Raw genomic sequence first — 26,264 nt, 5'->3', positions numbered from 1 at the left:
TACCAAATAAGTGCTATTTCCTCTGAAAACATTAGAACACAGTAAAAATTATGACTTGCCCTGCTGGAAACAAGTCAAAGTTTAATGGGCCCTCTCCATTATGCTTCTACACTGCTCTACTACACAGCACAGGGTTTTTACTGGCCCCTGCTGTCGCAGCTAAAGGAATTCTTTCCTAGTGTGTAAATAGGATGGAAGATCTATAACTTATTTGGCTAAGAATGTAGATCATTGTCTCCAAAGTTTATCTAGTTTCATTACACAATAATAATAATATCACACTATGGTACACAGGCAGTCAATAGGAGACTCTAATACTAGTTAATTAAATTAATAACCTGACCAAAATCAGTGAAGAGGGGGCTGGAGAGATAGCTCAGTTATTAGGAACACTTGCTGCTCTTCCAAAGGATGCAGGTTAGATTTCCGTCATCCAAATGGTAGTTCATAATCATCTGTAGCTCCAGTTCCAAGGAATCTGATGCCCTCTTCTGACTTCCATGGGCCCCAGGCACACATACAGTGTACATACATACATGGGCCCCAGGCACACACACACTGTACATACATACATGTAAGCAAAACTCATATTAAATTTTAAAAATCTACCCCTTACCAAAACAGTGATGAATACCAACTTTAGTTAGTCACTACACACAACCTCCAACTACTACTAAATGCCAATACCAGATTATTATTAAGGAAGCAAAATGCTCTCTTATTTATCAATTTCACAAGTCTATTTACTCAACCTAACATGCATCAGCCATTCCATTTCTTGGGGTCCTGAAGGTATAGCTGAAATCAGAAAAAATGGCATACACAAGTCTATCCCTGTTTTATTATCTCCAATAGCAACAGACTACCAATCCATAGATGGAAGAATAGTATTACCCAGGACCATAACCTATCATTTGGATCTTTAATGTACCACCAAAGCCCAAAGTATCAAAGATTGAAAACAAAAGTTGTGCTGTTAAGAAATTGTAGAACCAAGTGAGAAGTCCTTGGGTCACCGGGGTATATCCTAGAAGGTGACTCTGGGGGACCTGGCCCTTTCCTTTAGCTTTTCAAGTACTTTTGTTATACCACATGCTACTGTCTTGAGGCACTACTTCACCACAAGCACAAAACAAGGGGGATAACTAATCATAGAGTGGAACCTCCTTCCATCTACTCCCCTTATTTTTAGAAGTCAACTAGGAATTTGGCCATAGTGACAACATTGACTTACAGACTATATACGGGAGGATGGTATGAAAAGATTTCCACAATCTACTGCTAGAAACAAACTAGAGGATCTTATGTGTTATCTGAGAGATGGCAATAGTGAGGGAAGGATGCATACATTTCCGCTAACAGTCACAAAGCTGGAAAGACATACAAGAAACTGTGTGAATGATAGCTTAGGGCAGAGGGCAGATAAACACATCAACAGAAACAAGGCATGTCAGCAACAAATCCTTTTGATTGGTGCAATGTGTATATCAACACTTATTCCAAAAAGCAGTATTTATTAAATATAGCGACTGCTTACTAAGAAGTTCTTTGTTGTGTTTTGTAACTCTGTATTGTACTTGCCCATGCATATATACCATCATACACACTATATTCCCATAGCAGCTTGGTTACTATGAGAACAAGGAGAAGGGCATGGGTAGACCCTGAATTAGTCATGGGTGAAGAACATGAACTGCTGTTTTCTTGGTGGTGGTGTTCTGTTTCTATGAAAAGACTGAAACTTGGAAATTCCTTGACGTCACTTGCTTTAGCTATGTATCTTTTTGTCCCACTTTTGTGAGTTATCAAATCTTGTATAGCAATATTAAAAAGAATAAGGATTTCTGCTTGTTTGTTCTCTTTTAAGATGTGGCCTCACATTCTAGCCCATGGTAGCATTGAACTTGTGATCCTCTAGCTTGTCAAATGCTGAGATTATAGGTGTAAATCACCACAATGGGCTGGAAAGATGTGTTGCAGGATATTTGATCACACTGTGAACCCCAAGACTATGAACTGGAAAAATCTGGGGTTTGTTTTTGTTGTTGTTGTTGTTGTTGTTTTGGTGGTGTGGCTCAGCCCTAGCACACACCTTTAACCCAAGAGCTTTCTGTAAACAAAAGCTAAATAAAGTCAATGACAGGTCAAGAGGCAGGGCAAGCAACCAGTGAAGCAGGCTTTCACCACAATGTCTGGCTCCTGAGCCTTTGCATTTGGTAAATTGAATGTTTGAGATGTTGTTTTACAAATAACAAAGATGCTTTCTGTATCGATTTTCTTAGATTTGAAATCAAAGTTTTTGTCTTAGAGCAGGTAACCATAGAACTAAATTTCCCAACAGTGTCCTCTCTTAGCAGAGTCAAAGGAATTTTCATTTAAATTTTCATAATAGAGAGTTCAGAAGTCGAAGTGTCAGACTCCACTCGGGTCCTAAGAATTTCCCCCCCTTCACTCAAAACAGCACAATAAATACCATACTATCTCATTTACTTTACCCTAAAATTCATCTTTCTAGTCCCACACAGAATAAATGCAAACCCAAGCATTCCTGACCTATCTCCTTCAAGGACACTAACATTTCTACTGCACTGACTTTGAGCACTAGTTCCATCCTTTCAAGTAAAGTTGATGTTTGCTGAGAAAGGGTGGCCAGGCTGCCCCGCCCCTTCAACTTCAATTCTAATAGTCATGCAAGCATTGCTAATGCCACTTATTCTTCACAAAACCACATGACTAAGTGAGACCACCAATGTTTGGTTTTCTCTTCTGTGGTGCTGAGGATTCAAGCCCCCATCATGCTCTAGGCAGTGAGTGACCCTAGGAGTCCTGGTCCCAGGTCTACTGTACAAAAGTGAGAGGTCAGCTGATTTGCAGAGGATTCCAGGGCATTTAGATGGAAAGATGTTGCTGATTCTGACTGCCAAGCTCTCTGCCTAGATTTCACAATGTTACTTCATGAAGCTGGACCAACCAATGGGGCCAGTTAAACATGTTGTGTTACTATCAAGACATCTAACACACTTTTCTGATGCTGACATTTTCCCAAATACACAAAAGTAAAAAGAAACAGAGCCTAAAATGTGAAAAGTTCAGTCCACAGTACTGCAGTAAAAAAGCAAATAAATGAGCACGTACCACGTACCAATCACCCAATTTGAACAATCATGTCATATGGCCAATCTAGTTTAACTTAAACCACCATGCATCATGACTTTTTCCTAACTTCACTGAGCTGTTGGGAGCCAATATCAAAGTATTAAATAATCCCACCCACACTTCATTGTGTTTCCTAAAAGATAAAGAGCCCTGGGCTGGAAAGATTGCTCAGTGGTTGGGAGCACATGTTATTTTTCCAGAGGATCCAGGTTTGATTCCTAGCTCCCAACCACTGAGCATTGTTACGTATCACAGGCTGGCCTGGAAATCACAATCCTTTTGCTTTCACTGATGTAATATTTCAAGTACATATAACTAGTCCTAGCATAAGTGAATCCTAATTTTCAAGAAATTTTTACTGTGAAGCAAGAAAGACAATTAGGTTCTTTGGAAAGTTAGATAACTTAGTTTGATAAAGTTCATTGTGGATATTTTGATTTGCAGCCTCTAAAAAGAATACTACGAAGTGTTTTTACTTTATCCATTACACAATAGGAATTATCTCCAGCTCGGCAAGGGCACATGCCTATACTCCTAACACCCAGGAACCATCCAGGTTGTGGCCAGTATTTGATGCACAAGATGCTTTCTCAAAACACAAAATTCTTGCTGGGCAGTGGTGACACATGCCTTTAATCCCAGCACTTGGGAGGCAGAGGCAAGTGGATCCCTGAGTTCGAGGCCAGCCTGGTCTACAGAGTGAGTTCCAGGATAGCCAGGGTTACACAGAGAAACCTATCTCAAAAAACAAACAAACAAAAAAACAAAAACAAAATCCCAACTTAAATCTTTCTAGTATTTCCTTAGTCATGGATGTCAGGAAATCATTTACAGTGAAAATAGAAAAAGTAAACTGAAAAGAGCAAAAGTGTGTCAGTAGCCTTGTCTCCATACACATAAGTTCTCAGGACATCACAGTGAAACGGGGTCAGGATGATTACTCTGAACAGGCTCTAAAAATAGCTACTTTTCCGAAGAGCCAAATGTTATAAATACATAGCAATAAACAAACATTCCTGCTAAGTAAGCATACTAATAACGGTTTCAGGAAGTGTCACAGGCCATGCGTGCAGCAAGCTACTCACAGGGGAGAGTTTCTGAATGAGGTCATGGGCAACATGGACGAGGTTCTTGTCTTCATGGAGACACTTCTGAAACTTTTTGCTTTCCTCGTCTTCTAAAAGATCAAAATCAATAGCAGCATCCAGTAAGGCCTGAATTAACCCCTTCCAGGATTTCAGGGCTGGGACCTGCGGTGCAACTGCAGCACTAATGCCTGTCCCAATCACCAGTACAAGCTCTCGAGGCTTTTTGGTTTTCAGACTTGGAAGCAGCTTCCTGAAAAAGGAGAAGTCAAACAGATTAGAGTGTGCGTCCGGTAGACCCTAGGGCACGTGTGAGGACATCTGAGAAAGACTGCTGGCTCTCACTGTTCAACAGCTGTAACACCCTGTTTGCTTGTTGAGTCAGGGTCTCACTGTTTAAGTCTTAGCTGGCCTAGAACTTTCTATGCAGACCAAGCTGGCCTTCAACTCAGAATTCTGTTTGCCTCTGCCTCCCTAGTGCTGGGATTTAAAGGCATGTACTTTATAATTTTTAGCTGTAAAGATGAGGATTCCCGTTTCTGAGACTTCTTCAGATTAGATTAAATGAAAGACCACAATATTATTCCAGTTTTTGTTGGAACACAAAGTAATAAGCTCTTTGAGGAATCCTGAAAAACAATTTTAAAATCAACTTTCTCCTTCAAAGTCTTCTCTAGCTAAGAAAACCACTAACATTAACAGATTCCAGTGTATTACAGCTGCAGTTATGCCAACTAAATTATACTGTAAGTCAATAGTAATTTCAAAAGGACATATTTGATTTCAAAAAAATATTTTCATACAAATCACATTGATTTTGTTTGTTGAGAAATGTAAGACAATGAAGACAATGAAACGTTGATGCCAAATTTTGTAAGCAAAGATAAAACTCAGCATGAAAGACAAATCCGGGCATAGTTTTGTTCTGTATATCACTTGGAGGGGTGCTCAGCAGGCTTCTGAGAAGATGGGAGCCTCATGTTTTTTGTCACAACAAACAGCCCTTTCTCACGGCTCATAGCAGAGTCCTGTTGTGAGCAGCATGAGGACAAGCATGTCTCATCTCCCCTCCCCTCTCACTCTCTGAGGGCAATAAACTTGCCCTACCCCCTTCTCCAAATAGAACAACAAACAGAAACCTGATCAGTGTTGAGGCCATGGGAAACAGTCCCCAGAACTGCCTGTCCCACTCTCGGCTCCTATACTTGCTCACTTAATAAGGAGAAAAACCAGTAAACACACAGATACTAGGGATGGCCCATATATAAATAGTTCCTCTACTGGGGGGCGGAGAACATTAAAAGCTATTAGGAGCACATAATGCAGTGTGTTTTAAAATGAGGAATCAAGATGATGAATCAAAGTTGAATGTGATGACCAAAGTCTATAATCCCAGAATGAGAGGTAGAGACAGCAGGATCAGAAATTTATGACCAGCTAAAGGAAAGCCCATCTTAAAAAGCAAAACCAAAAAATAGCAAATGATACATAAATACATGCAAATATACACACCCACCAAATACTTTCACAAAAAGATTCTCAAAAAAAAGGAAAAAAATTGCAATTGTGCCTTATGATCCCAACCTAACCCACTTAAAAACAATAATACCTCACCCATGCATTTATTTTGTGTGTCTGTGTGTGGGCACAGGCCACAGAGCATGTGTGGATATCAGAGACAAATACTTTTGGTATTGTTTGCTCTTCTTGACATGTTGATCCCAGAGACTGGACTCAGGTCATCAGGCTTTGTGCTATCCGCAGAGCCATCATGATGGCCCTAATAGTCATTTTTAAAGAAAGTATTAAGGCAAGATAGAGAGGAAAAATAAAGGGGACATAGAAAGGGAAAACAAACCTTTCACTTGAGAAGCTGGGTCCCCATAAATCCAAGATTCACCATAGAGACCACATTCTCTTTTCTAAGAGTTATGCTGAACAAGGATGTTAAAAACAACCAATGAACTAACTACATACTTAGGTTTTAATCTTGACTTTAGAGAGTACTATGCCTCTTACATACCTAAATCTAGACAAACAACCTTATACAACTATCTTGCAAGTTCATTTAAAAAGGGAAGTTCAGGGGCTGGAGAGATGGCTTCGTGGTTAAGAGCACTCGCTGCTCTTCCAAAAGACCCAGGTTCAATTCCCAGGACCTACATGGCAGCTCATCACTGTCTGTAGCTCCAATTCAAGATATCTGGAACTCTCACACAGACACATGTGCAGACAAAACATCATTACACATAAAAGTAAACAAATCTTAAAAGGAACTTCAACAAGAGAAGAAAAATAAGTAAAATCAGCTCATTTTTCTAAATCAAAATGTGTGTGTGTCCTTTAAGATAGTATCTCAGGTAGCTTGGAAGTTCCTTAAACTCCTGATCCTCCTGCCTCCATCTTGCAAGTGTGGGAAATGCAGGTACATACCACCTCACTCAGCTCAAATTTTACTCATTTTTAAGTTTTATGTAATCTTTAATCCCTGATGTAAATTGTACTGAGAAATATAACATAAAAAGCCACAGAATCATTAAGTATAGCTATTGTAAAGACACCTCAGTACAATTCCTGGGGAGCCTACACTGAGTGAGTACTGTCCATTCCCTAAGAAGCCCCTTCCCATAACTGCCATACTAAATTCAAACCATGTAACAACCCTTGTCTTATTAAGGTAGAAGCTTCGCTTGTCCTGGAATTCTTTCCTGCAGCTCTGCTGTATGGAGGTCTCTGCAGTGTAAGTCCTCAGCTATTGGTGGCAGTGCTAGGCTGAACTTCCTGCCACAGCATTCATAAAGAGTAGGGCAAGACAGGATGGCAGCAGAGCAGACACCAGAAGGTGACATAGCTCCAGGAGTTCCATAAGAAAAGCCACTTCCTCTGAAGAAGCTCGGGAATGTTAGGTCCATGTTCAGGTAGGCAGGCAAGTGACCCTTAGACTCAGCAGCAAGTTTGTCTTCAGAAGGTCAGCCAGAGGACTGCATTTGAGAACACTGAACAGCGCCAGGTGGGAGGGATGGAGAAAGAATCTCTGTATGAAATCTAAGACTCCCCAATCACAAGGCCTACTTGGAGGCAATCACAAAGATGGGATCGGAGAGAACATTATCTGGTTTCTGGACTCTCTGATTCAGCAGTCAAAAGGTGGGCAACTCTGTTCTGCATGTCCTTGGGTGATATTCTACCTCACAATACTCTAAAAGCAATGGAGCCAACAGACCATAAACCAAAATTGTGATCAAATTACCACACTTCCTTTTTAAGGTGATCTCTAAAACAACTGCTAATCAGAACAGTGTCCATCTTGGTTTAGAATACTGTCACCAGAGAAATCAGAAATATTAGCAAAAGTCTAAGAAAAAAGATTTTCCTACACAAAAAATTCAATTCTCAACACTACCATTAAGTGCATGTATGTACATGACAAAGACATTTCTTAATCCACAATAATTATCTTCCCATATATTCTTACTAAGGAAGGTACCTGAAAGTATGCTTCAGTAAAATGGAGTATATAATAAAGTGCAGATTAAGGAGCTGACACTAGCATGGTTGAGGCCAGAGGTAAGAATCCATGGAATCAATTAAACTAGCAGGTTTCTAAACATTTCCAGCATATGATAGACTAATTCTTCTATCAGTTTGAAAAGGAAAGGAACACAAAAAATAAAAACAAAACAAAAAAAATTTAAGACATTTAGTAATGTAGAAGTTTTTAAAAGGGGCATAAAGGGAAATATAATCATAACATTTTAGACGTGGTTACTAATACTATTTATGATTTATTTTGTTTTGTTTTTCAAAACAGGGTTTCATTATGCAGCTCTGGCTGTCCTGGAACTTGCTATGTATGGCAACTAAATTATACTGTAAGTCAATAGTAATTTCAAAAGGACATGTTTGTTTTTAAAAAAAACTTTTTTCATACAAATCAAATTGATTTTGTTTGTTGAGAAATTTTAGACAATGAAGACAATGAAACGTTGATGCCAAGTTTTGTAATTCTCCCTTGGGGCAAGCTCCAGACACTAGGATTCTTCAACCTTTTCTCAGGACCCAGTCTCCATGCAGTCAAGAGATTGAAGGATTTCTCTTTGGGGAAATGGTCTTTATGTCAGGAAAGACCCACAGCTTCAGACCAGTGAGGGGTCCTCAACTGCTGGGCTTGCTCCAGGCTAATGTTCAGAGGACAGCTCACCATTATACTGTGATGGTGCTTGCCAATGTGACAGAATCTGGAAAAAACTAAGAGAAAAGCCCCTGGGCGCACCTTGTGTAAGGTATTTTCTTGATTAGGTTATTCAAGGTGGGAAGACCCATTCCAAATGTGGGTGGCACATTATGGTGGCAGCTGGATGACAAAAAGGAGGTTGGCACTACCTTGTCACCCCACTGACAAGTTCATCTACTCCGGCAGACACTGCTGCAGCTTTTCACAGACATCAGAATCTACCTTATTCTGCCCTCTCCTGGACTGAAGACCAGTGGTTTTTCAGGAATCCCTCAGGCTTTCAACACCAGACTGAGACTGCTGAAAACTATTGGGTCTCAGCCTCTCCAATGGAACCATAACTATCACCGGACTACCCAGATCACACACATAAGCCAGTCTTTATATCCCCCTTTAATTTATATATATATATATATATATATATATATATATATATATATATATATATATATATATATATATATATATATATAAATTAATATATATTAATATTATATTAATATTATATATATAATATTAATGAAATATATATATAATGAAATATATATATATATTCATTCTATCCTCTCTGTTCCTCTGGAGAATGCTAACTAATATCCACAGTCACACGGATTCCTAACTGCTTCTTAGTAGCTTAAATATGGAATAGACAAACTATGGTCATTTGCCTTGCACAAGGCTCACATGGTAAGAGGAACAAGCTAGTGAGGAGATAGAGAGGACTCACTCAGGAGGTTAAAGCAGGAAAGGGAAGAAGATTACATTTGTAAGCTGCCCAGTCTTCAAAACACAAAACAGTAACAACAAAACTGAAGAAAATTTAAAATGTACCAGAAAATTTAAAAAATTCCTAAGAAAAACCAAGAAAGTCTTTAAGAACGTAAAACTGAAATAAACAAAACAGAACAAACCAACAACACAACAGAGCCAGGCAAAGAGGATCAATCCAATACTCAAAGCACTCAGGAGGCTGATGCAGAAGGAGTGCTGGAGCACTTAGGATGGGCCACATACAAAGACCCTATCGCCAGTGGGAAATGCCAGGAAGACCAGGCTGGTCTCAGACTCACAGGGGTCTGTCTGACTCTGCCTCTGTCTCCTGAGTGCGGGGCTTATTAATACTACTTATAAAGACACAATATTGTAAATAGTGAGAATTGGTTGATCAAATGCTGAGATAAACATATGGGAAGATAAGCGTGAAGCCTGTGGGGCAGCAATACAGGAACAAGAACCAGGAAAGCAAATGAAGTCCTCAGTTTCTGTTACCAGAGAGAGCATATAGCAGCACACATAACATTTAAAATGTGTGCTGTCAGGTGCATGCCTGCAAGCTCACCATCTGGGAGCCTGAGGCAAGAGTTCTAAGGCCAGCCTGGGCTATACAGCAAGACCCTGTCTCACAGTCAAAAACAAAGCGAAACAATGTCAAGATTAGTAAAAATGGAAAATGATTATCACTGAGTAGGATATTATCAGCTTTAAAGCAACAAAATTTTAAAACTATGTACAAATTCACCTTAATAAGTTAAATCCAAAGTAAAAAGAATGTAGTCTTTGAAATGAAGGCCACATTAACTAGTGATACACCTATGATACAGGGTAAGCACTTCCCACTAAAGGTAACTTTCTATTCCTCTGATTCCCTTTCTCTTGTTTACCTGGGCTTTTTGGTGGGGGGTTCGCCATCATTGAAGAATCCAAAAATCTTGTCTATATCAGAGGCCTGGCTCCCTGTAGAAGCCATCCAGTTTCTAAAATAGATTAAACATCATGTACCATGATTAGATCTGTAAAGCACATAATTTACAACAGCACATACATTAAGCATTTTAATAAGCCATATACCCAATTAAGGTACTGTGGGATGTCCTCTGCTTAGCAGAAGTCTATTAGTTAACAAGCACAACATGATTAAGGACTGAAATTAGCCTAAGGAAAGTCATCTTGAAATTACAGCTCTGGCTGTGTCAGTGCTCCACATTGCCATACTGCTTCTGTTCCTGAGAAACCCTTCCTCCCATCTCCCACCAAAATCCAGCGTTGTCAACTCATATGAAATTGCTGGTCATCACTTTGTGATTTACACAAGGAGGTCTGGGAACCACTGAGGACATCAAACAACCCACAGCTGAGTGGGCTAAGAGTGCTTAATTATCCAAGTACACTTGGCAACACAACAAGCAGACAACTTGCTCACTGTTAGACATTTTCTGTTGTTAACAGCTGTCTTCACAGGCTGTAGTCATGTCTCTCTAAACAAGGAAGAGATTTTAATTAAGCCACTGTGATAAACAGTAGCAATATAAGCAAAAATATGTGAAAGACCACAAACACCAGTTGCAGGAAAACCAGCCCGAGAGTCACAAGGATTAGAATAAGAACTACAATGGAAGTTTTAAGTTTTAACTGTTCCAACTTTAGTAAGCTGGTGACATTTAAAGTCTGATATCAGCAGTGTGTGTGTGTGTGTGTGTGTGCTTGCATGTGAGTATGCATATGTTGGTGTCTCTCAGCATATGTGTGGAGGTCAGAGGATAACTTTCAAGGTCTGGTCTCTTACACCATGTGGGTCCCAGGGATCAAACTCAGGTTGTCAGACTTGGCAATAAGTGCCTCTACCTGCTGAGCCATCTCACTGGCCCAGCAGTAATATTTCAACAATGACAATGTAGAAGATAATAAAAGTAGAGTTCTGGATATGCTATTATGCCCTACTGTCACTAGCAGGACTGTGCTATTAGAAAGTTTCGTTATTTATTAAAGCTGTGTGATGTATTTTCTTTTGGAAACAGAAGACTAAGTTCCTTAAGCTCATATTCCATTTCACATAATGACCCTTCCTTTGATATTAGAGTCATTATGGAACTAGAAGTCATAAAATAACAAAGAGTGAGGACACAGATCACCTTTCTGGTCAAATCTTTGATTCTGATTTCCAGAAAGTAAGGCCCTGGGAACATAGATCACCAAAGTTGGAAAATCTTGCCTTAACTTAATCATCTGGTGTGACTGTGAAAAGAATACTGTAAACTTTTAAAATAAAGTCAATTTGAAACAAAAGTACATGTTTCCTAAGAACAGAATCTCTGGGGGACAGCTAAATAAAATCAAACATCTTTTCTAGACCCAAGACACTTTGTGAATGCTGGGTGCACAAGAGGTACACCACCATCAGCCTTCCTCCTCCTAAGAGTGTTTCATTTCTTAGAGTCTCAAAGTTTTCTATTTGCTGACAGTCAGGGTTGACCATCTCTGAAATATTTTCAGCAAGTTCTAATTTATAATTGAAGTCATTTTCTGCCTAACATCTATGTTTATGGAGAACCAGTGATAACAAACAAACAAACAATAACAACAACAACAACAAAACTTGGTAACTTCTTTCACACAAACCACAATCTCTGGGGATATGATTTAAAGTAACACTAAGGAAGGCAAACATATTTATGCTATCCCCATAAACATGGTTGCAAAAACCCATTACTTAGACAAATTAAACCCAAGTAAAGCCATTGAGCACTGAGAAATGTACAGTAAATGGAACTTAACATAAGTTTTGAATCCTGGAATATTCAGGATTTGTATTCAATTCAAATACTAAGCCGGTTTTGTTTAAAAATTTAAAAATTGCTGGGCAGTGGTAATACAACACATGGAGGTAGAGGCAGGTGGATCTCCAAGTTGAGGCCAGCCTAGTCTACAGGCAGAATCCCTGGACAGCCAAGGCTATACAGAGAAATCTTGCCTCAAACAAACAAACAAACAAACAAATAAATAAACCAAGACAAAACAAAAAAACAAAACAAAACAAAGCATAACACTTATTACAAGATATGTACAATTGGTAACTATTAGTTAATTTAGTTCCTAAAACCTTATTGTGTATTATAGATTGAACAAGTCTTACGTGAAAATCTAAAATCCAAAATGTTCTAAAACTGAAAACATCTGGACCTCTGATAAGATGCCAACAAGTACAAACTCTATACCTGGCAACATGTTACAGTAAAAATGCAGGTACACTAAAAATATTCTATACATCATACATAACATATATGTATACATAAACATCAGGCTATGTTACGTAAAAAAATAAAACTGTGTTTCGGACTTGTGCCTCATTTCTAAGATACCTCACTATGTGAACCCAAATATTAAAACAACAACAACAACAACAACAAACCCCAAACCTGAAATACTTCTAGTCTCAGACATTTCAGATAAAGGACGGGGTCTCAAACTCCATCATTAACCTACTTTACAGATGAGAAAACTACAACACAAAATTGTTTGGTACTTAGTAGGCCCAGAAGGCAAACCATGGCAACTCTGCTTGCAATGCCATGTTCTCAACAACACTATTGCTAGCTTTTTAGTTTTAAAATATTTCAAGTCCAAAACCAACTTTTTAAGTGCTAAAATTGTAGCAAGCAGATTTACTTGATGGCTGTTCTACAATTAGTCATAGTGGCAGTATGCACTATGCAGACCGCTCAGTTTAGAAGTTGGAAGAACTCTTTGTTATATACCTCTCACTGTCACTGACCACTAACACATCTCTGGACTAGTCCTACCTTTTTCTCTGGGAATCAGAGAAATGCATCATTTGTTTTGTTGTATTTTCAACCTGATTACTGTTTAATTTCTGATGCTTTTCTCTATAGAGTCTTTTGGAAGGCTCATTTCAGGGGATGTAGTTTAAAAAAACTAAAACAACAGGTTCTGACTGGAATGTTTTAAGTCCTATTATTGAGAAGCTGAATGAAAAGTTATTTTGTATGTCTTTATCCCAGCTGTTCACCCATTCGTCTTGATTTTGAGCAAACTAAATGTTTTCCTCTCTGCCAAGGGATGTATCACATGAGATATGTGTATATCCCAGTGCATACATTATTAAAATTGTATCTTATTCATCCTAGAGCACCGTTCTCGGGCAGGGAATCCCTTTTAGCATTTATCTTGAACAATAAATATGTAGTGCTGCTAAAGAGCCTCAGAGGTAAGTATGGGAGTCTGGCACAGAATTCCTAACATGTATCAACTAGTTAGTTCACACGTGAATTATGCTCTATGACTATTATTTGAGCTTTCAGCTAGGTGGAATTTGCTATGTATATGGAGTGGAGTCCTGAGTGAATGTGTGTTGTTGTCATGGGCATGGCCAGGTCAAGGACTTTTCAGGGACCTCAGTGAGAGAATAAAAGCCTCTCCCAGATAAGGCTCAATGGCAAAGCCTTCCTGGGATCTATGTGCAGACATTAACATGTACAGACAATGTCTACTGTAGCTGTCTACAGTAGATATTTATGACCTGAAGACTTCTCTCCAACATGGACTGCTCCTACTGAGATTAACTATGCTTGCCTCCTTGTTCAGCTGTATGGGATAACCCTTCCTCCCTGTTCAACTGTATAATAATAAATACTGAGCATGGGGTTATATAATAGACAACATACTGAGCTGTCTTTACCTTCTCCATTAGAGAGACTAGACCATCCAATCCCATCTTTTCTGTGTGCCTGTCTGCCTCTGTCTGTCTGTCTGTCTGTCTCTCTCTCTTTTCTTATTTTTCATTTCCTTTTTGCCCTAGCTGGGCCAATCTCTGAAGCCTTGGAGAATGCAGTGATAGTGCGTGGAAACACTTTTCTGTCACATATAAACAGAGGCATTACTTGTGATGGTGGGTGTCCTTGTTACTCCAATGACTCTGAACCACTGAGAAATCCTTCAAGGCTAACAGAATATATGAAAATCAAAGGCAGATGCTCAGTAGAGAAGCTAAAGCCAGCTCAGTATGTTGTTTATTATATACCCCCATGCTCAGTATTTATTATTATACAGTTGAACAGGGAGGAAGGGTTATCCCATACAGCTGAACAAGGAGGCAAGCTTAGTTAATCTCAGTAGGAGTGTCTCTATTTTTTGTTGATGAGAAATGATACAGAACATTTTTCTTCTGCAGCAAAAAAACAAACAACAAAAAACAGAAAAGAGTTAACTCCATCCATCTATCCATCCATCCATCCATCCATCCATCCATCCATCCATCCATCCAATTAAAATGACAGTCATCCCATGTCTTGAGAAATACCCAAGCCCCTTAAATCATGGCTTTTGGACTAATTCCAACACATCTGTGTTTTAGCAGCTGTGGTGGGCAGGGGGAGGGAAAGGATGTCCAGTATAAGTAAGGTACTTTAAAGGAACATTCCACAATCTCATTGAAGCAGATATATTCAGTAAAATATTTTCCCTGGAGAGTTAGAGTTGATAAATCCAGTCCACAATGTGGACTATAGCTTTTCCTACCAGTGTAAAGCAAGCTTGCTGTGTCCTCCTCAGACTCACAGGAATAGTGTACCTATGTCTAGCTGAATAGGGATTTGACTACTCTCTTTCATCCAGGCTGAAAATGTTCTTCTACTCACGGTCAACCTTAGTTCCTGTCATTATTTTTAAGTATGCCTGCCAGAAACCTTTGACTTTTGTCAGATAATAGCTTCATCAAACTCATTTCTTGAAAACTTGACACAGGAATCCTACAAGCTTGATGTTGTTCTTTTACCAACACGCACTCCCATTCAGTGTGAAAAGAAACTCATTAGTGGCAAGGGTTATCAAAGACCTTCAGAACTACCAGGCAAACCCAAGATTTCAGTAAGTCATTCACTCAAGCCCCAAAGAAATCATATTGAAATTTCAGACTCATGATCTTGGATTTCTTATTATCAGTTATATTTTATATATATGGTTTTTCCCTGCATGTAGGTGTGAGCATCATGTATGTGCCATGTGTCCTCGAAGCCAGAGGGTGTCAGATCTCCCAGGACTACAATTACAGACATTGTGGCATGCCATGTGAGTGTTGGGAATCGAATTCAGGACTTCTATGAGAGCAGCCTGTGCTCTTATTATTTTTCCAGCCCTTTTACCAATTATTTTATCAATTATTATAAGCCAAACTGATAGCTCAGTTTGCTTCCCTTGCAAGCATAAGGACCTGACTTCAATCCTTTAGAACCTCCATTTTAAAAAGCAGGGCATAGTGATATGTACTTTTAATCCCAGAGATGGAGAGACAGAAAGCAGCAGACCACTGCAGTTGGCTGGCCAGCTAACCTAGACTTGGCAAATATCAGGTCAAAGAGAAACTGCTCATAACAAAACAAAGATCAAGGTAGACATACCCTGAAAAATAACAGTCAAGGTTGTTCTCTGACTTTCACAAGCATACATGTATATTTGTACCTTAACACAGGAACACACACAGATACACACACATGCACATACATAACACATCATGCATAGGGAAAAAATAATTTAAGGAGGAACAATAGAACACTGAAATTAAAGTATGGTTTGAATTAGAAGTTGGTGACTTTACTATATAAGGAATGTCCATTCCTTCACTGGCATTAGAACCTACTTCTTCAGGACTCCAGTGTGGTCTGAAGACCAGCTGAGACATCCAGCCTCATGGACTGAACAACTACTGGATTTTGGGACCTTCAGTTCGTAGAAAGCCATTGTGGATTAATTGGGCCACTGGTTGTAAGGCATTCTAATAAATCGGTTTTGTTTCTCTCTCTCTAGAGTGCCATGACAAGTACACCAGTACATGACCAGTATACAAGACCCAAAATTCTATTCCCAGCATCACAAAAGAAGGAAGGAAGGAAGGAAGGAATTAAGGAAGGAAGAAAGGAGACAGGCAGGCAGGCAAGAGAACAAAAAAAAAATCTTTAAGCCCAAATATGTATGTTTTAGCAAATCCTTAAAAATTAAATTGTTGCTTTTAAAACAGTATATTGCTAACTTCAATGACTGACATTTCATGCCAACTGTGTACAAACAAAAAATGTATCCAAATGAGTACATGTCTGGGGGATACCAGAAGATGCCGCCATTAATTAAGCAGTATCTCCTTAAGTTGAATAGTGACAAGTCTTCGTTTCCTCACAAGAAAAAAATCAAAATGATTACATATATCCCAATAATTCTCAACCCATTTCACTTTCTTGGGAATTTCTGACCAAATAGTAATGAAAATTATAAAAATAAGTTTTTGATAATTAAAAACTTCTTATATTGACTACATGAAATTTGGCAAATTTTTATCATTTAAAAACTACCCTGTAATTAGTTGATAGCACATACCTATAATCCCAGAACTTAGGAGACTGAGGTAGGAGAGTCACCGGTTTTAAACTCTTGTCTCTGACACCAAAGCTGGCACTCCTAAACATAACTGGCTACAGGAAGGAATAAGTGAATTCATTGGCAGCATCAAACAAAATATTGTATCTTTGCATATCAGTATGGAATCCAAACTCCATTAATAATAAAGCAAGGACAGAAGGGCAGTAGAGCTATAAAGCTGATCTGTTTCACTATTATTCTTAGAACTAATATAAAGGAAAAGAAAATATTCTATAAAAAAGTGGCATGCACACACACATGGGAGCTCCAGCACACTGGGGACAGCTTAGTAAAGTACTTGCCACATAAGCAAGATGACATGAATTTGACCCCAGAACACACATAAAAAGGCCAGAAACGGTGGTACACACTTGTAACCTTAGAACCAGGGAGGCAGAAACAGGCAATCTGTAGGTGGAAATGATCAAATCCACCCTTTTATGAGAGATGAAAACCAGAACCTACAGCATACTAGGCATATACTCTACCACCAAACAACATCCCAATTTTCAAACCGTAGAATCTTGAGTTTTGGAGGTTTTGTTTTTTAACTGCTGGGTTTATAAGCATGTAATCCAATTCAACCTGTTTACTTACAGCAATTATCAATCAACCCGGTTGTTCATCTACCAACTGAACTGAAGACACTGCATTACCTTGAAACTGCCTGATGATTTCAAGTGAAGACATGAATGTAGGTATTTAAAGATCACATCTGCAGATATTTGTGGAATGGAAGTTCCACGCCTAACTACTGATTTACTTTAGCTTATGAACATTTTAAAACTAAGGAGAAACTCGTTTCTAGAAGTCTGATACATTCAATTCCCTCCTGCAGCCTCTATAGAATTCCTCCAATAAGCTTGTGCTTTCTAGCCTTGAGGTCTGTCTTTGCTCAGAATGCTCCTCTGTCCATATGCATAGGTCACCTAACTTTTATTCAAATTATACCTGATGATCTGAGCTACCCTATCAATTGTAACCCTATTCTGGTTAGAATTGATGGTGGACAGTCCAATCCTCCAACATTCAATCCTCTGACTTTTGATTTCATGGCAAACATCAAACCTTATCCTACCTACTTATTAGTGAAATGTATTTATACTTGTTTTTATTATGTGATTCCTACATTGGGAGGTAATTTCCTAAAAAACAGAGACCTCCTGTCTGTTTAGTTCGTAAATATATTGTTGAACAGTGCCTGTGCACAGAAGGCATTCATATGTTTATCAAAAGAACTAACCAGGTGTCATTCCATGGTTGGAATGATGGGACGAATCAGAGATATTTCCTCTGCTAAACAGGCACACTAACAGCTGTCTACAGTCACAAGTGCTTGGGAGGATCACTCAAGTCCACGGACTTAATATCAATCTGGAGAAAAGAGAGCTCTTCCCCTATATCAAAGGGGGGGGGTGAACAACAACAAAAAACATCTATTACTAATTTTAATGCAGTAAACCTTCACAAAAGATCGGCAGTCAACCCTCAGTTTCTGTTTCTCCATCTATCCACCTGGTTTAATCAGATTAAAGTCTCCCACCAGGACCTGGAGCTAAGTAATTAGGCTGGGCTGACTGGCTCAGTAATCCACTCAGTAATCTCTGCCTTCTTAGTGTTGGGATTTTAAATGATGGTTTTATGTGGTTAATGGGAATTGAATTCACGTCTTTATGCTTGCATGGCAATTGTTTTACCAACTGAGTTTTCATCCTATCCCCAAGTTACCTTATTTTTGCAAGTTGAATATCCAAGATGTAAACAGATTTTTAAGGGTAGATTCTTTTTTGTTTTGCTTTATATATGGTTTCTATATACGAACTATACTAGCCTTGAACAGTGCAACTGCCTCAGCCTCCCAAGTGCTGGGATCACAGGTAGGAACACCAAGCTCAATGGAAAATTTATAATTTTGTTAATGTGTGTATGAGAGTACAGGCAAGGATGTGTTGTGATGTGGGTTTGGAGGTCAAAGAACAACCTCAAGTGTCTGCCTCACTTTCCACCTCGTTTAACACAGCGTTACCTGTTTACCTCTGCAATGTCAGAGCTTTTGGCGATTCTCTGCCTCCCATCTTGTTGTGGGTATACCTGGATCACAGACATGCTGCACTGTGTCTGACTTACATGGACTCTGGGGATCTTAACACCGGTTCTCATGCTTGCACAGCAAACACTTTGTCTGAGGCATCACTACAGCCAAGGGTGGATTCCTAAGAACTCATTCTGTCAGGAGACTCAGGGGCATTAGTTTGTGGGGGCAAGAAACTAGTATTTCTTTTCTCAAAACAAATTGGGTTAAAGCATTCCATGACTTCTCATCTGTGATTGATAAAATTAAATTCTTCATCATGGTTTATATATATATATATATATATATATATATATATATATATATATATATATATAAAACCATGATGTATATATATATATATATATTTCCCAATCTGTCATCATCAGCTATCTAGAACTGTCTGCTTACTGAGCTCCTCCCATTTCAATACTGCCTGTTCACCCACCTTCTCTAAGTACCTCTGCTATATTTTGACCCCTTACTAGTATCTTTTAACACCTATAATTATTGGCCTCTCCTGCAAGAATAGCTCTTCTTTTAGCATAAAGAGGAGTTCCATCATCCTCTTCCCACGTTAGCTTCTAATACACCGTGTTTCACACAACACGATGAGTGTTCAAATATTTGCAGCTTCAACGATTGCACAACTACTGAGTTGAAGTCTAGGAGATAAATTGGTAAGTTTAAATGTTCTAAACTGTAAAATCCCAAGGTGAGTAGGTATAGTTACAGTATTTTCTTTCATGTCAACCAATTACCTTCCTGGACTGACACCACCAATCACCAGTTTAAGGCTTCTTTAGCTTTCATTTTTCTCCTTCCCAATTACATGAAAGGAAAATAAGGTCACACAGTCTACCTGTAGTGATAGTTTTGAGAATTCTGGAATTTTGGTTTCTTAAAAAAAAAACAAACAAACAGAAATATTTTAAGAATGTGTGTTCATTTTAACCCTGGGTGTGGGGATATGGGGCTGCTTTGAACTGTCCACAGCAGCTGACTGATTTGCCTCATGCTCTAGCAGAGGCATGGTTTTGCCAGCTGCAGTTTCTGTGATGGTGAACATTAGGAATTCTGGGACCTTTTCAGAGTGTTTATAAAGATTAGATTCAGGGATTACATCTCCCTCTCTCTTCTCTATCCTTTCTCTCTTACCCCCTTATCTTATATAGTGATAAGGGGGTAAAACCAGTAGAATAAAGGATGAGAAAAAAGAACCTAGAAACCAGCCACATCTGAACCAGAGCTACATGCACTCCACTCAGCGCCCCCCCCCCCCTTTTTTCCCCGTTTTTTTTTTTTCCCCGAGACAGGGTTTTTCAATGTAGCCTGGCTGTCCTGGATTAAAGGTGTGCACCACCATCGCCTGGCTTTCAGCCCATTTCTAGTTTGAGTATATTCTGCATATGCCTATATAGAATTTAACACAGTAATTTTACTAGTCGTAAGCTGTTGACTTTTCATGTTGAAATATATATTAAATGTCAGGCACAGCGCTAATATTACCCAATTGCATCCATTTTACCTCCCCCAAAATGCTACACAACATTTCTATTTTCCTTGATACTACTCTCCTCTGAGGAAGATTCTGTTTTCACTATGTATCACAAAAACCCTAGATAATGCAACTGAGTAAGCAGCTTGCTTAAGTTACCTGTTATGCAGTAACACTAACTGCACAGTCAACTTTAAGACACAAAGCTGTAATAGCACAGCAGACAGTGTACTGACTTCAAAGTCAACCTTATTATGACACAATGACATGTGATATCATGGCACCTTTATGGGAAATGAAATCCTGGAGACAAAATTCATTGAAACAATGTTGCTGTTTATCTTTCTTTACTTACCAATGAATCTAACATTCAATTCTATTCTTATCTTTTTCTAGTTTCCCTTCTATCCCCCTAGTGAAAAGATCAATCACCCTCTTTATTCTTCCAAGTAGAAGGTCCAAAGGCCCTCCTCCAACTCCACACAATTCTTTCCCTCCCCACTACAGTAGTCACATGGTTTAAAGTACCAAGTGACTGACAGAGTCCTGGCTCATGTCTCTGAGTGCTTCAGTCCCATGAGATACAACTTTCAAGTTCAGTTAGACTTCAACTAAGCATATGTGGTTTTTTGAGACAGACAGTATTTCAAATTAAAGGTCAAAATAGTTTAACAATTACAGTGTACCATAGACCTTTGAATAACAGAGATGATATTTGTATGTTAAAATTACCAGCAATTACCAAATTAATGTATTGACTTTGTAGAAACCATTTTAACAATTCTGTAAGAACAAAAGAACCAAAAAAACCTAAGATGTGACTAAAGATTTCAGCCATCATGATAATCTCTGCAGGACTTGTCCTAATAAAAAAATCAACTTAAAAAAAAGCAACAGTATTTTATATGATATACACATAAGCTGAGAGTCAAAAGCATTATTTAGACTGGAAAAAAGGAGTCTGAAAGTGCCACAAAAACAAAGAGTATTGCCTTGACAGAGCCCACCGAGTAGGAAGATAAAGCTCCAAAAGCATTGCTTTGTTGAGCAGTCAACAACCGTGTCAAAATGGCCTGAGAAAATAACCAAAGGGGGGAAAACTACCAGAGAAAAGCAAGTCAGGAAAACCTAAAAACACACTGTTTATTAAAGAGCTTAGTCGGTCAATGAAGAAGACTAGGAAGGGACGCCCAGGCAGAAAACTGCCACCCAGGGTAGCTGGCACCTCTCCTATTCCTTGGAGAATAGATCCCATATACACTGCATGGGGAAAAAGTTATATAGAAATAGTTATGTAAAAATAGCAAGAGGGCTGGAGAGCTGGCTCGCTGCTCACAGAAGACCCGGGCGTGGTTCCCAGCACTCCCATCTTGCTTCAGAACCATAACTCCAGTTCCAGGAGATCTGATGTCTTCTTTTGATTTCTAAAGGCACCAAGCATGAACATGGTGCACAAACACACAGGCAAAATACTCACACACATAAAATAATTCTTTTAAAAGGGGGAAGCAAAAGGGAAACACCTTTTCACCCCAGTGGAGAAAACTAACACAGACCCTATTTATTGGGCAAAAGATCTTAGGGGACGCTTAGAGCACCTATAAACATGGCCCCATTTTCCTATGGATGCAAGCACTTCCTTCCTTAGAGTGCCTCTGCTTTGTCCTTTTTTTTTTTTTAAGATTTATTTATTTATTATATATAAGTACACTGTAGCTGTTTTCAGACACACCAGAAGAGGGCATCAAATCCCATTGCAGATGGCTGGGAGCCACCATGTGGTTGCTGGGATTGGAACTTCGGAAGAGCAGTCAGTGTTCTTAACCACTGAGCCATCTCTCCAGCCTGCTTTGTCCTATTCTTACAATCCCTTTTGTAGTATTTTCCTGCCAGTTCCTCCCTCACCGAAATTAGTATCTTAGCAAAATTAACTTTTAAAAACAATCAGTGCTGGGCATGGCTGTGTACACCGTAACCTCAGCACCCAAGGAAACCAAGGCCAAAAAGTGGAGGATATGGCTAGAAAGATGATTCAGCAGTTAAGAACACAGGCTGCTCTTCCAGGACACAAGACTGACTCCTGGCACCCACATGGCAGCTTACAAAGGTCTATAACCCTAGTACCAGGGACTCTGAACCCTCTTCAGACCTCCTTCGGCACTGCATGCATGTGGTGGATAGACGTCCACAGGTGCAGGCAAAACGTTCAAATACATAAAAGTAAGTAATGTTTTTTGGGTTTTTTTAAAATTTTTTTAAAAATTTTATTTGATATATTTTTATTTACATTTCAAATGATTTCCCCTTTTCTGGTCCCCCACTCCCCGAAAGTCATATAAGCCCCCTTCCTTCCCTCTGTTCTCCCACCCACCCCTTCCCACTTCCCTGTTCTGGTTTTGTCTTATACTGCTACACTGAGTCTTTCCAGAACTAGGGGCCACTCCTCCATTCTTCTTGTACCTCATTTGATGTGTGGATTATGTTTTGGGTATTCCAGTTTTCCAGGCTAATATCCACTTATTAGTGAGTGCATACCATGATTGATCTTTTGAGACTGGGTTACCTCACTTAGTATGATGTTCTCCAGCTCCATCCATTTGCCTAAGAATTTCATGAATTCATTGTTTCTAATGGCTGAATAGTACTCCATTGTGTAGATATACCACACTTTTTGCATCCATTCTTCTGTTGAGGGATACCTGGGTTCTTTCCAGCTTCTGGCTATTATAAATAGGGCTGCTATGAACATAGTAGAGCATGTATCCTTATTACATGGTGGGGAATCCTCTGGGTATATGCCCAGGAGTGGTATAGCAGGATCTTCCGGAAGTGAGGTGCCCAGTTTCCGGAGGAACCCCCAGACTGATTTCCAGAGTGGTTGTACCAATGGCTGAATAGTACTCCATTGTGTAGGTATACCACATTTTTTGCATCCACTCTTCTGTTGAGGGATACCTGGGTTTCCTCCACCAGTAGTGGAGGAGTGTTCCTCTTTCTCCACACCCTCTCCAACACCTGTTGTCTCCTGAATTTTTAATCTTAGCCATTCTGACTGGTGTAAGGTGAAATCTAGAGTTGTTTTGATTTGCATTTCCCTAATGACTAGTGAAGTTGAGCATTTTTTAAGATGTTTCTCCGCCATCTGAAGTTCTTCAGGTGAGAATTCTTTGTTTAACTCTGTACCCCATTTTTTAATAGGGTTATTTGGTTTTCTGGGGTCTAACTTCTTGAGTTGTTTGTATATATTGGATATTAGCCCTCTATCTGATGTAGGGTTGGTGAAGATCTTTTCCCAATTTGTTGGTTGCCGATTTGTCCTTTTGATGGTGTCCTTTGCTTTACAGAAACTTTGTAATTTTATGAGGTCCCATTTGTCAATTCTTGATCTTAGAGCATAAGCTATTGGTGTTCTGTTCAGGAACTTTCCCCCTGTACCGATGTCCTCAAGGGTCTTCCCCAGTTTCTTTTCTATTAGCTTCAGAGTGTCTGGCTTTATGTGGAGGTGTAAGTAATGTTTTTAAGGGTGGAGGCCAGTTTGCTTTATACAGAAACCCTGTCGTAAGTGGACAAATATGATATAAATAGAGCAAGACGTGGTAGTACCTACTTATAATCCCAGGTATAGAGGTAGAAGCAAGGAAGCTCAAGGCCAGCCTGGGCAACTTAGCAAGAGTCTTGTTTCTATAAGAGAAAGGGGCAAAGATCTGTATGGTTCAGCAGTAGAGAACTTACTAGAATACTCTCCTATAACTACAAGAACAAAATCAAGCAGTGGCAAGACAGGGCAGCAGTACATTTTTACAACTGGCTGTGAGGCACCAGGATGCGGGGAAGCCCCGGGAGAAAGCAGCTGACAACCAGGTGCTCTCCAGCTCCATCCCATGGGTGAGGTGCCTATGGATTCTCTAACACTATTAACACTGTTAACAGAGCACTAACTTGTGACTTCTAATATCAAGCTTTTCAGCCAGAGTTTAAAAGGCTGACTGAGTCGGGCAGTGGTGGCACATGCCTGTAATCTCAGCACTCTGGGAGGCAGAGGCAGGCGGATTTCTGAGTTCGAGGCCAGCCTAGTCTACAAAATGAGTTCCAGGACAGCCAGGGCTATACAGAGAAACCCTGTCTCGAAAAAACCAAATCCAAAAAACAAACAAACAAACAAACAAACAAAGAAACAAAAGGCTGACTTACTTCAGAGAACCTAAAGATAACTAAGATATGAAGCATAAACATCTGAAAAAGTTAAAGAAATTTATGGGTAATTTGGTTTCTTCTTGCTATGTACAGATATTGTGCCCACTTCCATAACACTTCATAAAATTTGTTGACTTTGGCCCTTATGTAATTAATACTCTCTTTCCTAGTACTTCCACTAAAATAACAAGAGAATAATTTTGTAAACTATAAAAAGCTGAGGACTTTCAATGACTTTTTAGAGATGGAGAACTTTAGATGCAGACCTAAAGATATATATGCATGAAGTCTATTCGCTGCACAATTCTCTGCTAAGCCAGAAAACAATCTCATTTTCTCTACCTCCCAGTTCAAAGGTTTAGAGAAAAGTAAAATGAAATCTGAAATTACTTGAGTCAATGACAGCCAGGATCATTAGACCCCTAAAGAAATCATAAAAGAGTTTATTTGTTTCTCAAATTACTAAGTGTCTACTAAGTTCAAGGCCCTTCTCTATGATGGTGAATAGAACAGAACAAACCAAACCAAACCCCCAAGCCCTGGTGGAGTCCACAGTAGTGGTGAGGGTAAACCAGGTAAGAAACACTCCTAGCAACAGAGAAGGGAAAGGGAGATGGGGCACCTGACTTTTACAGAGCACTTCATCCAGGTGCTCTGAAGCCAACCTGAAGAAGGAACATGCCACTGCATGTCAGAGGTAAGGGCCATCCACCAGGCAGAGTTTCCAGTGAAAGTCCTCCAGTCACTTGTGGGAAGTAGAGCTAATACACAGATCTGAGAAAAATCTAAAGGCTGCAATGCCTCCACCTGCAGCCTATCACATCCATATACCAAGAGCATACAGTATAAAAAATAAGCAAACTCAGGGGCTGGAGAGATGGGCTCAGTGGCTGAGAGCACTGACTACTCTTCCAGAGGTCCTGTCTTCTGGTGTGTCTGAAGACAGCAGTAAACTCACATACATAAACAAATCTTAAAGAAAAGAATCAAACTCTGACCTGGTAGCAGAGGCTTGTAATTCCCAGCACTTAGGAGGTAAAAGTAGGAGGATCCAAGTTCAAGGACTACTCAGCTAGTGAGTTCAAGGCCAGCTTACAATATATAGAGAGGAGAGAGGGTGAGAGAGGAAAGGGGTGGAGAGAAAGGGAGGATAGAGACCAGGATCGTATAGCAGTAAGAGAAAGGGTGAGAAAGGAAAACCAGTAAAAGAGGGAGAGGGAAGGACAAGGAAGGGAGAGAACAGCAACAAAGAACAGAAGGAAAGGAGAAAAGCTGACGATTCTTAGAGCTGAAGAACATGAACGGCCCACTGCAACATGGCAACAACATAGAGGAAAGCCCACCTCATTAGATACTACCATGAAACTACATGGTGTCAGGGCAGAGAGCATCCTCGTAGCTTCAAGGAGGGAGAAAAAGAAATAAGATCATGTATAAAGTATGTGAATGGTGTCTCTAGAGCAATAACCTTTTCCAGAAGATAGCAGAGCAATGTCTCAACTTTCTGCATGACAATTACTTCAAATCTTCATTTTTCTATGCTGCTGAACCATTAAGAAGGCAGGCAGAACCAAGTCATCTAATACTTCTCAGGAAATTACTGGGGTGTGTGCGTCAATAAATCAAGGAGATAAGCCAGAAGAGGACACAGTTTCACATAGGAAGGAGGTGAAAGAAAAGCGCAGGCCCAGGCCAGCAGTTGGGCATGCTCCTAAGAAACAGTAAAGGTAGGCGGGAGAGGCAGGGCTCCAACCGACAGGCAGGATGCAGCTGAACTCACCATGTGACTGATACGTATGTGAGAAGCATGCTGGCACACTCGTG

General features: G+C 39.6%; 1 protein-coding gene across 2 annotated transcripts in view; it reads right to left on the bottom strand.

Moving 5' to 3' along the window:
* The window catches only part of Fam118b (family with sequence similarity 118 member B), a 49,962-nt gene that overhangs the window by 14,165 nt on the left and 9,533 nt on the right, over nt 1-26,264 (bottom strand). For both annotated transcript variants that reach the window (XM_052188729.1, XM_052188730.1), the window contains exons 2-3: nt 10,137-10,229; nt 4,242-4,494 (exon numbers count right to left, since the gene is read on the bottom strand). In XM_052188729.1, coding sequence (XP_052044689.1) covers nt 4,242-4,494; nt 10,137-10,222 — 339 coding nt within the window. In that variant the 5' untranslated portion in view covers nt 10,223-10,229. The remainder of the gene's footprint in view (nt 1-4,241; nt 4,495-10,136; nt 10,230-26,264) is intronic.

Source organism: Apodemus sylvaticus, chromosome 7 (genome assembly GCF_947179515.1).
Source record: "Apodemus sylvaticus chromosome 7, mApoSyl1.1, whole genome shotgun sequence".
NCBI classification, from domain to species: Eukaryota; Metazoa; Chordata; class Mammalia; order Rodentia; family Muridae; genus Apodemus; species Apodemus sylvaticus.
The sequence above is the reverse complement of the archived record's forward strand: the minus strand, read 5'-3'. Positions and strand labels throughout refer to the sequence as shown.